Source organism: Anomalospiza imberbis, chromosome 1 (genome assembly GCF_031753505.1).
Source record: "Anomalospiza imberbis isolate Cuckoo-Finch-1a 21T00152 chromosome 1, ASM3175350v1, whole genome shotgun sequence".
Lineage (NCBI taxonomy): Eukaryota > Metazoa > Chordata > Aves > Passeriformes > Viduidae > Anomalospiza > Anomalospiza imberbis.
In genome coordinates, this window is record NC_089681.1 from 125,089,543 (window position 1) to 125,101,819 (window position 12,277).

General features: G+C 34.8%; 1 protein-coding gene across 1 annotated transcript in view; it reads left to right on the forward strand.

Annotated features, from left to right (window-relative positions):
• THSD7A (thrombospondin type 1 domain containing 7A) overlaps window positions 1-12,277 on the forward strand; it is a 270,080-nt gene that overhangs the window by 189,591 nt on the left and 68,212 nt on the right. Inside the window, exon 10 of the mRNA XM_068210178.1 lies at window positions 8,409-8,600. Coding sequence (XP_068066279.1) covers window positions 8,409-8,600 — 192 coding nt within the window. The remainder of the gene's footprint in view (window positions 1-8,408; window positions 8,601-12,277) is intronic.

A 12,277-nucleotide genomic window follows, 5' to 3' on the forward strand; every position in this document is an offset into this window, starting at 1 on the left:
ATGCCAAATAATATTCAAAGATGTTTTCCATCTGAAGCAATTATAGCAAGAAATATCCATCCTAAAAATATGTTCTTAATTTTTGTGTCAGAGTTTTCCCTTTATTTTTACCATTATTTCAAGGTATGGAGTGTTATTTTGGTTATTCCTGTAACTGTTTTGTATATAGTGCAGGATGTATTAATGTAATATTTACCTGATGTATTAAGGAGTACAGATCTGAATTTTTTATCAGTGACTCACTTTTTTTGAAATTTACGTGACTGAAAATTTGGATGAATTTAAGGACAGAGAAAAAACCTTGTAACCAGAACTGTCTTACCCCTGGAGCAGAATGGCTTTCACATCTTTCAGCTTTCCTATAAACCACTTGCAGTGTTACCTGCTTCTGCCTTTTTTCTGTAAAGCTGGTAATATGATGTGTTGTGGGAAAGGCTAGCACACACATGCCACCCTGTGAGCTGTAACTGAGCTCATTTACTGGTTTGGTTACAGAGAAGGAACTGAAGTTTTCAGGTACTATTTTTGAAATTATATTTCTGCATGAATCTGGGAGTTCTTGAAGCCAGTGCCATCCCACTCATCAGAATTATTTTTCTCATAAGGTGAATAAAGAAGAAATTTGCATAGAGTCATTAACAAGAAGTTATTGCTTGTAAAATGTGGTGTTTCATCTCATTAAGGAAGAGAAAACAATAAAAAGATAATGATTTTTTTTCTTGTGTGTTAACATGCTGTTATCTTTGATATCACTGGATATGGTGAGTTTCTAAGCTCCAGGTATTTTCCTTTTGTATACTATTACTTCCTGTCATTAGCAGTCATTTGTAACTGCAAATGTTTGCTTTAAAAAAGTCAAAATAATATTTTAAAATTTAGTGTTTTATTTTGAAAGGTATATATATCTTCCAATATTTGCATAGGCAAAGGACAACAGTCAGTGGCCTTTTCTGTAAGTCTCTGGTTTATCTGTGCAGGAAGGGTAAAAATGTAAATAAGATGATGGTACCTGTGCCTGTGCTATCAAGTTTCTTGTTAAAAAAAAAAAAAGAAAGAAATAGAAACATACATGTTTATGAGATTCACAATGGGTTTTTTGAATAAGTGGCCTAAGTATCATGTTTACTATTTTTCTTTCAGTAAGGAATAGACTGCATGATACTACACTGAAAGCTAAACCTCAGTAAATTTGCAGACACAAACCATCAAATCAAACAATTTACAATCCTGCAATGTTTACATATCATTAAACTATTAGACCAACTTTCTGTCATTTTTGCATAATGAACAGATGTGAGTAACCAGTGTATTTGTCTTCATTGAAATCAGTGCCGTTTCTACTTAGGCTTCTTAGAAGAAAATTACTTCAAGAATATTAACCATCAACTAATTAAGATGTACTTAATTAAATGCAAATGCTACTTAGCAAAAGCGATTGAGAGAAAGGCATGTGATTAGGGAATTAGCAACTGATTTAACACTTGGAGCTACCAGCTAGGCACCTAAGCATTAGAAATTAATATAAAATCTTCACTTGATAATAATAATAATACGAGGGAAAGATACACAATCTTTTCACATTTAGTTTGTTGAAAAACATAAGAGTCAACGAATTAGGACATATTGAGGTCGTAATCTGTAGTTTATGTTACTTTATGTTTGATGATTAGAGAGGTTAAATATTGTTCCAAATATTGAAATTTTCTCAATATTTTTGGACAGCTGATTCAGGAACTGTCATGGAAAATAATTACTAAGATAATACTCTGTTGCTGCTGTTTGGAGAGACACTACCATTTTGCTAACATTAAAGGGGTTTTTTTTTGAGCAGGTATGAATAAATACCATTAACATCATATGAAGGATAGTGGTATTAGTAAAACATTTAAAGTTTCCTATAATGTATCAAAATATGTGGTGTTTGCTAGTATTGAACTGATTGAAGGGCAAAAATTGTTCTGACAGTCAGATACTGCTGCACATGCTGTTTTTTTTTTCTTCCAAATACTTTTAAGATTGTTGAGCTAAACAAGATGATAAATGATGAAATTCCTGTAAATATTACAGTTTCTCCTTTCTGGGGCTTATTTGATTAGGTTTTCAGAGATTAACTTCTAAATTCTCCCTACTGAAAAATCTGGGTCAGCTTTTTGAAGTTGTGTATACATTTTCATTAGAGACATGTGCTCTAAGACAGTGTTCCTCAGAGAGCTCCTCCTGTAAAAGGAAAAAACAAACAACAAAAAAGAATTGTCAGAAAATAAAATAAAAAAAAATTAGTCCTGGGTCCTTTTCTGATCATTTTAAAAGGAAGACATGGCACTATTTCTGGAGCTTCTAGGTTTGGAAGGAAAACATAATTTACTGTCAATGTTCATGCTAGGCAGGCATAATTTTTCCTGTTATGGTGAAGTTTGGTAATCAATTAGTGATTTGAAAGAAATGCAGAAGTATCAAAAATTAAAACAATACTTTCAGTTTATCCTAGTGATTGAATACTGTCTGCTCATTTGCAGATATAAGGTGTCCTGGTATATGAAGATGTATGAGGTTTTTATAAGTTTGATAGCTTTTCTGTAATGTGAAGAATTTCCATGTACTTTAGACTAATTATACAATGTGTTGACCAGGTTATTACTAAAGAAAATCTAGTATGGAATTTCATGTTTGGATAAATTTCTACATTTTCTTGCTTAGTGATTTTCTTGATTTTTAAAAAATTGTCTCTAGAATCATTACATTTAAACTCATTAACACTGCTTCTATACTCTTACAGTGTAGTTGTGACATTCCTGTAACTTTGAGGCAGGTAGATTATGGACTGATGACTTTCTTGTGGAGAAGGATATGGTTTACTGACTGTGACTGTGGTTAAAGTTAGTTCCAAGTGAAAACAGGACTGAGCACAGAGAACAGATCTGGTTTTAGTAAGTTTTGAATATAGACAGGCATATTTTGTTCTTGATGGACAGAGTCCACACAGGATTTTTGGCTCCTCAGCCAGTCTGACACATTTTGAGATTGACAAAGTCAATGTAAGGACAGGTATAAGTCCTTAAGGAGGAGGTATAAGGAGTCAGTGTAAGGTGTAAGGAGTCAGTTTAAGGATAGGTATAGGTCCTTATAAAGGAATGCATATGGGAAACTGCATAGGAGTTCAAGATAAAGAACATTCACAGCCATCTCAGCCTTTACAGCTCATACTAGAGGCAGTTCAATACTTTCTTGTTGATTCTTTTACTACACAGGAAAGGAAGGAATCCGTCATTGGTAAACAGCACAGATTTTGCTATTGTGTGAAGTAATACTGCATTTTTCTCCTGCAGGCTCCATGCTTAGAGCCATTACTGAAGGCAGTTAAATAATGACAAGGCCTCCTTCACCCACAATTACATTGAAAGTTGAGCTCTGGAGTGCTTTTCCAAACATTTCAGCTACCCAGCAGTTTTCCAATGGATGATACATCATGTACAAGATACTGATACAAGAGACTTTTTTCTTTCAAGATGAAGATATAATACTAAATTTGAACATATTGAAACAAACAATAAGTAATATGAAGTCTGCAGTTCAGTTTTAGCATTTGGGCTCAGTTGCTATCATTACTTCTTTTATGAACTTTAAAATACAACTGTAAAATTTGTTTTACCACTGTGTGATATTCCTGTCCTTTACTGATTACACAGGCATGATAAGAATAATGTTATTAAAGTTCAAAACACTCTCTTGATTTAATTCCACTTATTTTTATTTTATTGTCAAAATTTACTTAGTCTATATCAGGTTATAGGTCACTCTTTCAGAAACAATAGCTGTTTTCCTCATTTAGAACTGAGACCAGACTCATTGACTTATTACGTAGGGCTCCAGCAGCAATTTTATTTTACGCTGATTTTTTAAAAAGTTGTTCTCTGTACCTCATTGAATCTTGCAGTGATTTCACTGTTCATTTTAAGGCTTAAAAAACATTTTGCTCTCTGTTTAGTGCTTGCCTTCCCATTTACTACAGGTCAGAATTTGACAGCAAATTTTTACTGTGCATTGGAGCATGCACCATGTTAAAAGATGCACAATAGGCAAGAGGGTTTCTTTACTATGTCTCTCTAGTGATTCCATCTCTAGGAATGCTTCCCATTGGAACTTAAAGCATTTTACAAGAAACTTAAATATCAGACACATTTTACAGATGAGTAGACAAAACCACAAAAGACTGACATGATTCAACTACATTAACCACAGAATGTGGTCTAGCTCAACCTTTAGCATCCAGATTAAATTTTCACAGATACAATACCTGCTTTGAGAATATAATAAAACAAGAATGGTGATATGAATATTGATATTTATTAATCAGTTTCTTCTGAATGCTATTCACAAGCTACCTCTCTGATCTGTAAAAATTTGCCTATTCTGTAGTTTGGGATTTTTTTTTTCTTGATTGGCTTGGTGTTTTTTTGTTGTTTTTGTTTGTTTGTTCTAAACCAACTAAATAGTTGTGTAGTTCAATAGTGGCTCTCACGTGGGCATACATATCAGGAAGTCTTTGAGCAAAGAAGTTGGCCAAAAGGAGATCTTAATGTAGTGACTTGCTTTGCTGATTGTTCAGGTGGATCCAGCATAATTATTTGATAAAGAGACACGTATTCAAAAGACTATCCCATCAGCACTCCTCACTGATGTAAATCTGTAAAAAAAAAATCCCAGGAAAGTTTTAAACAATTTTTGACATTTCAAATTTTTGAAAAAAAAAAACCTCAAACCTCTTTTGCCTCCTGCCATTTTTATGTGCTGTCATTTCCTTAAGTGCTATTTGGATATTTTAGTCCAAAATGTGTGTCTCTAATGTGTGTTTCTAAGAGAGAAATATAATTCAACAACATAGACATTGTTTGCAAATATGGAATATTGCCAGATTCCATTGCTAGATTTTAATAAACAAGTCAACTGATAAGTGGTGAAGAGTTCTCTTGACAGAAATGTCACATGCTGTTTTCATCTCTCTGCTTTTTACTTTTTTGTCATTCTATTGTTTAAAGTAACCCAGGGCAGATGCCTTTCAGTAATTTTTTTTTGGAGTTCTGTCTTGAATACTTTTGCAACATAAATTTATACCCATAAATGTTCAAATAAAATCATAGAATCTTTGAATGTTTTGAGTTCGAAGGGACCTTAAAGATCATCTAGGTTCAGCCTCTCTGCCATGGGCAGGGACACCTTCCACTAAAACTGGTTTTTCACAGCTCCCTCTAACCTGGTCTTGAACACTTCCAGGGATGGAGCATCCACCATGTGGATATAGACAACTTAGCCAGTGTCTCTCCTCCTTTGCAGTAAAGAATGTCTTCTTTAATCTTCTCTCTTTTAGTTTAAAGCCTTTCCCCTTGTCCTATCATTACATGCTTATTCAAAAAGCCCCTTTTCATCTTTCTTGTCAGCCTTTTTCCGGTACTAGAAGGCTGCTATAATGTCTCATTGGATTCTCTTCTCCAGGCTGAACAACTTCAATTTTCTCAGCCATTCCTCATGGGAGACATATTCCAAGCCTCTGCTCACCTTCATGGCCCTTCTCGGGACTTGCTTCAGCACTCAATGGCAAACATTTTCAAATGGGACTTTTTCTAAGTAGTCTTTACGCTGGCATTGTTCCCATCTTGTGGTTGAGTGGTTCCTGGTGGTTGAGTGGTTCCTGGTGGTTGACTACACTATGCCCTTTAAAGAGGGAGGCAAAAAAGGTTAAGTTATTCATAAAATCATTAGTGAAATTTCAGGAACAATTTAGTATAAATAAAATATTTCCCTGAAGATAAGAAGTACCCATTATAAGACATTTCTTCCAACTACATTTCTATGCTATTGAATTCATCAGATTAGAATTGGACACTTGACAAAAACGAAATGCCAATATATAAGATAAATATCTCTAAAATGTTTTCTCTGTGAAAGCAAAGAAAAAATAGGGCCTTTGATTTTGGGAGAGAGTGAAGGCTTGGTTTCATTTGAGATATAAACTCAGATGGAAACTAAGTTAAAAATATTCTTCATTGTGGCACCAAATTAAGCTTGAGTTTAAACTTAAAAGCCAGTAAGTGAAAAGTAAGTTCAGTATAGTGTCATTTGTTTATACTGTGACACACTATTGTAATAGTAGCATTTCTTGCAAAGTGTGCATGTGTCATAGCGTTTGCCTTATTGAGTTTTATCTAGCAATGGAACAATTTGAGAGTAGGTTTCCCCCACTTTTCTAGCTTTTTTCCTGTCTGTAAAAGAAGTTTACAGTCCTCTCCTCTATCTCTTGTCCTTGAACCCAAACAAATGCCCTTCTTAGGAAGCAGAAAGGAATCCCTCCTGCACTGGTGTCAGGGTGTGATGACCTGCAATATAACAGAGAGAGCAGTTGATGCAAAGACTGAGTCCAGTGAGGGAAGCAGAACTTGGCATGGGAGAGCCATGAAGCCTTTGGCAGGGCTCAAATTTGTATTTTAATATGGGAAAATACAGCTGTTGAGACTGACTTGATCTCGAAGGGCTTTATAATTCAGATGAGTATGACTACTTTAGGCTATTTTAAAAACATGAGCTGCAGGATTTTCCCTGGTTTTCAGAACCAAGGAAGATTGAAGTTTGTACTTCTGTTGTGCCTAAATATTCTGTATGACTAAAATATTTGGCACTGTTCAAAAGGATCTACTATTGAAAGGATGGCCTTCATCTTTAGCTCTTTCACATTGAATTTGGCTAACACGTCTGGGTCTCATGATCTGATTTACTACCAAAACACCTCCTGGTTTCAGGAACTCAGTTTAAGAGATTCTTATTTAAAAGACTGTAAACTTTGAATGACAAAAAATGTCATTTATGTAGTTTCTATTTTGATTAGTATTTGAATCAAATTATTATTATACATCTATTGAGCAATAAAGTCTAATTTGAGACTCAGTTAAGCAGAGTTTTTACATCTTTAGCTTCATTTATAATGTGCTCAGTTCTTACTGAATTAGCTTTCAGAATCCATTGTGGTAGTTACTAACAGTAACTGATGCCTTTATGAGTCAATTACAGGTTATTTGATCAAAATATCTAACAAATATTTTGTTGTATTGAAGATTTACATTCATTTGCAAATATTGATAAGACATTTTGTTGACATTGGCTATTAAAACAAAGGGGTTGACGTGATGGGTCTTAGAACATGCATAATGTAGACAATTCCTGTTTTGTCCTGTCAGGATCATGTAAAATTCAAGAGTGTTTCAATAGATGAATCATAACAGAAGGCCTAGTACAGCAAAGATTATATAGCACAAAAGGCATTGAGATGCTTTGAAGTGTTATTCTTTTTAGAAAATTAAAAAAAAAAAAAAAGCTTTATGTTTACAACTGAGCTGGCTCTTTCATGCCTTAATTGTATGTGGTTGTCAATGCCTCAGAAGTCCAGTGTACTCTTAGATGCAACATTTTCAGTTCCTCATAACAGGCATTACGTTGTGCTAACAAGGCTAGAATTCTAAAAACTGGACTTGAATCTCTCTCGCCTTCATTTTTTCCCATCATTTGCTCCAACATGAAGATTTATCATGATATTTACTGATATCAGAATATGTAGTTATTTATTCATTCCCCCTTAATATTTATTATTTTATCAAGAAATCATGTCACCTCACAAAACTATCCATGTTGTGATTAAGGTGCTGTTTGGACAGATCTCAGACACAGTGCACCCACGATTATCTGATTGAAAACAAAAGCAACCCTGCTACTTAAATACTAGCTAATATTTCATTAAGCAATTCACACCAGCCTGGATCTTGTTATTATAATGAAATGTGTACCTACAGAATACAAATGCATAGATCTTGTTATACTTCCATGACACAAAGAGTGATGTGTTGCTGATTTGCTAACAAATGAAGATCTTTCTAACCAAACAACACTCTGATTGTAATTTACTGCAGCTTTTAATATTTTGATGGATAGCTGCAATACAAAGGATGAATTGTGGATTATAAAACTGGCTAAGTTAGGATGTTTTTCCCCTTCTCCCACAAATCTGGATGAAAACTAGGTCATTTCTATACATGCATCTCTATGTACACAGTTTTCCATAGGGATGTTATATACTCCGTTCATTTGGATTTTGTGTGGGATCAAGTATGTTTTACAAAACAAAACCCTAAAGACCACCCACGCTGGCATTCACTTCACGAGAGAATCGAATCAAGTTAGGTTTAAGTATGCTCTTCTAGAATCCAGGCAGAAGAGACAAGTAATAAAAAAATCTATTTACCTTGTTTATACAGAAGAACAGAATCTAATTTATTTGTGTGCCCATCTGGACTAGATTGCTCATTTTTAAGTTAATTTAGCAAATGATAGACTGCTACTGGTCTTTTTTTTTTTTTTTTCCCCAGGAGAAGAGGTTGACAGGCAGCTGTGCAGAGATGCCATCTACCCCATCCCGGTGGTGTGCGAGGCGCCGTGCCCAAAGGACTGTGTGCTCAGCATGTGGTCTGCCTGGTCCTCCTGCTCGCACACCTGCTCCGGCAAAACCACAGAAGGGAAGCAGATGCGTGCCCGCTCCATCCTGGCCTATGCAGGTGAAGGTAAGGGCTCACACTCTCCTCTTGGATTGTCAATCCTCAACTGCCTTTGTAATGTCAAAGTAATTCCTTGATTGACAGAAACAAATTATTAGGTCACATTGTGGGTTTTTAAATACTGCAAAATTGTTTAAATGCTTATCCTACATTTACTCCTTGTACCTAAAGCTGTTTTAAAGGGAGTTTATTTTGCTTGTTTCAGTTAATGTTAGTATATTTTTTTAGTGTGTCTAATGTTACTGTTTCTATTTCAGATATATGATTTTCTTGTTTTAATTAAAATTAAACAAGGCAAACAGTGCATCTGATACAGATTAGCAACACTAATTTGTGTTCAGTTTGGAAAGATATAAATATCCCGAATGCTGAAAAGATGAGAATTTTAATTAATAAAAGGGTTTTGAAGTTTCTTTTCTCTAATTGGTAACTTATGTTACACCAGTAACATTGTTATTCGTAGGAAAACTTTGGGTTTTGCCCTGCCAGTCTTCATTCGGGAATGGTTTCCATTTATTCAAATGATCCTTGTGCAGTGTCTGCAGCATATGCAAAGAGAAGACATAGCTGGAATATAAAGCAGAAGACAAAACAGATTTTAGATACAGGTTCATGGCTATTCTTTGATTATTTTCCATGGTTCCACAGCTCTTTTTGTTTTGGCCTTAAGTATTTGGTGGAGTGGATGGGTTATAGAGGAAATATATTCTGTATATAACGTTGGTTATGGTTATATGGTTATAGTTATATGGTTCAAAAATGGCCATATCAAGTGTGCCAGGGTCCATCTAATAAAATGCCTTGTGCAACACCAAGAGCCAGGAGACATAGCCACCAAAGAGTTCTTGGAAGATGTTTACTCACATGTGTTACTGACAGAAAAGTTAAATGCCTCAATATAAAAGGATTACATGCATGTGTTAGTTCTTCTTTTAAACTGTTAAGCATTTTATTACTTAAGGTCAAATTTAGCTGAAAAGTGAAAGCTGCAAGGTATGGAAGCAGTGAAATGGAATAGCTGTACACTTTGCTGTTTGCAGACACAGCTAACATTCACATTCAAAGTGTACCGTGTATTTGGCAAAATTTGGGTGTTTGTAAAAAAAATATAGCAGAGCACTTTCAAACTTTTCTCTGGAAGGAATCTTTGCTAGAAATTTAAGTGGCAATCGGAACTCTATTTTAGTAGGTGATGCAAATAATAAATTACTTTGATGGATCTAATGTAACAAAGTAGAAACACTTTTAAAACTTTTAAAAATTTGGGTTTGTGGTTTCCCTTTTTTTCATACCATATGTCAAACAGACTCATTTGGGGGAAACAGAGAGCTATATAATTCAAATAAGCATATATTCATTTACTTTTTGCTTGTCCATGTAGGTCAAGACATTAGATTTTCTATATACTTTTGTAATTTTGCTGGAGACAGAAATTTAAATCCTGACAAGCATGACATAGAAGTCAAAACCTAAATTAGTGAAAAAATTAAAAAAATCTAAATTACTGAAAAAAATCCACTTTCTTATGCTTAATCTTCAAAAGTACTCCTTATTCTGACTTTGATACTTACTACAACCTAGGTAAATTTACAAGGCTGCAGATGCTTGCAGCAAAGCTGTTCAGCATTACCTGGATTTTGAGTGTGTGAATCAGCAATCAGAATCAGCACAGAGTGATCACAAAGAGTGACAGATCTCATACCACAGAGGTTGTAGTGAAGAAATCCCTAAAATAAGGCTGAGAAAGCGAACTCATTACCTGGGTGTTGTAGTGCTTCAGCTTTGCTCAAACCCTGGCTTCTTTCCCGCTATTTCAGATAAAGTTATTCTGTGCTTTTTTTAAGGATACAAGCTGGTAGGTCTACCCAGCTTACCCAGGAGTGCACTCACATCTAAATCAGGTCTCTTCAATACAGTTCTCCTTTGCACTCCATACTAACTACAGAGAATGAAAGTATATAAATAAATGAAAGAACCTTCCAAGGCTTAGGGTATTTTTACAACTTTAGCTGGAAACTACTTTTCACCTTTTCTTGTATTATATTAAAAAATGTATCAGTTTAACTTTTTTTTATGCTTCAGTGGAATTAGAGTTATTGTCATCTTTCTCCTCATACTGTTATTATGTCTGAGTCATTTGTTACATGACAAATAACTAAATGACTTTTCACCTCCAGAATTCCATTACTGAGATCAGCTGTGTTCCCAAAACATAAAGTACTGGGTGCTGGGAGGTCATTTCTTGTTCTAGGAGCACAGAATATATGGATGTATTTGAACATCTGTATTCCACTGATATAAAAGGAAACTTCACCTGAACGTTTTTTGGAAAACATGCAGTTTTCAGTTCTATTCAGAACGTAGAAAAAATGCACAGGACTGTAGATGGAAGCTCTGTAAGCATCATGTAAAACTAAAAATTCCAAGTCTCATAAATGTAAGACCAATAATTCTATCTACACATTATAGTTGAGTTCTGAAAACAGCTGTGGGTTCTGTTCAGGTGAACAGTCACACAAGTTTTCTTTTGAATTTCTGAACCTTTTCTTGAGCTGTTGGTATGAGAGACAGACCAGGCTAGGTAAGCTATTCCATAGTAATTTCTGTATCCTGTTGCCTTGAGTTTTTACTCAAAATACAATAGGACAAATATATTGTACATAAATATATACTATTCCTATTATATATCAGGACTGGATGTTAATTAAAGAAAAAATATGCAAGACTGTTGCAAATCCATGGATAAGGCTAAATTTGTATTCTAAAATGACATAAGGAGTCCAGGTGTGGGTCCTTGATCACACATATCCTCCTGCTAGTCATTCAGTGCACAAGCCTAGAAAGATCAAAGTATTGCAGGCATTACGTAGGCAATGAATGCTGCAATCCTTCAAAGTATCTGCTATATTTAATTCTCATTCATTTGGGTACTTAAACATGAACACCCCGAGAATTTTTTGAGGATCTATAGATACATGGGAAATAGGTTTTTTATCTGGCTTTCAGATAGCTTTTTATCAAGTATTGTCTGTGATTGTTCAGTTTCTCTCCTCCTTGAAATAAAAAATACTATATTCTGCCATTTTTCTTGTTAACATTGGCATATAACTGTCTGTAATAGAGCTATGTCATTTCACACCTAATTTTTTTTTTCCTTTTATTACCCATCTATCTCTGCTGCTGAATTGGTTTGAGGAAACCATCAAGTTAACATGACTGGCAACCAGGAAACAACCACAGTCTAATCAATTTTTTATGACTTAGAATAGGAATAATTCAGTAGTATTGTAATAATTCCTTGGTGTAAAGAATAGGTTCATGGAAAAACTATAAGCTGCATATAAAATGCAACAAATATAAGCCATATGTAAATTACAACAGTGACAAAGTTTTCTAATGAGCTCAGGGATACCAACTGCCCCTCCAGCACCACACTGATTTCTGCTTGAGCCAGGAGCTGACCTCAGCTGTATGCCCTCTCATCATCATTTCCTCATTCCAAACAAGACCCTTTTCATGTGGTCAAACCACATGCTGCAGAGCCTCAAGCACGGTGTGGTCATACACATCTGGGATGGGCTTATTTACTTGCATTCAGTGGAGAGAAAGGAATCTCTTCACAAGATAAAGACTTACTGTGCTTTGTGAGATGACTCTATGTGGAAATGAGTGTCACGATAACC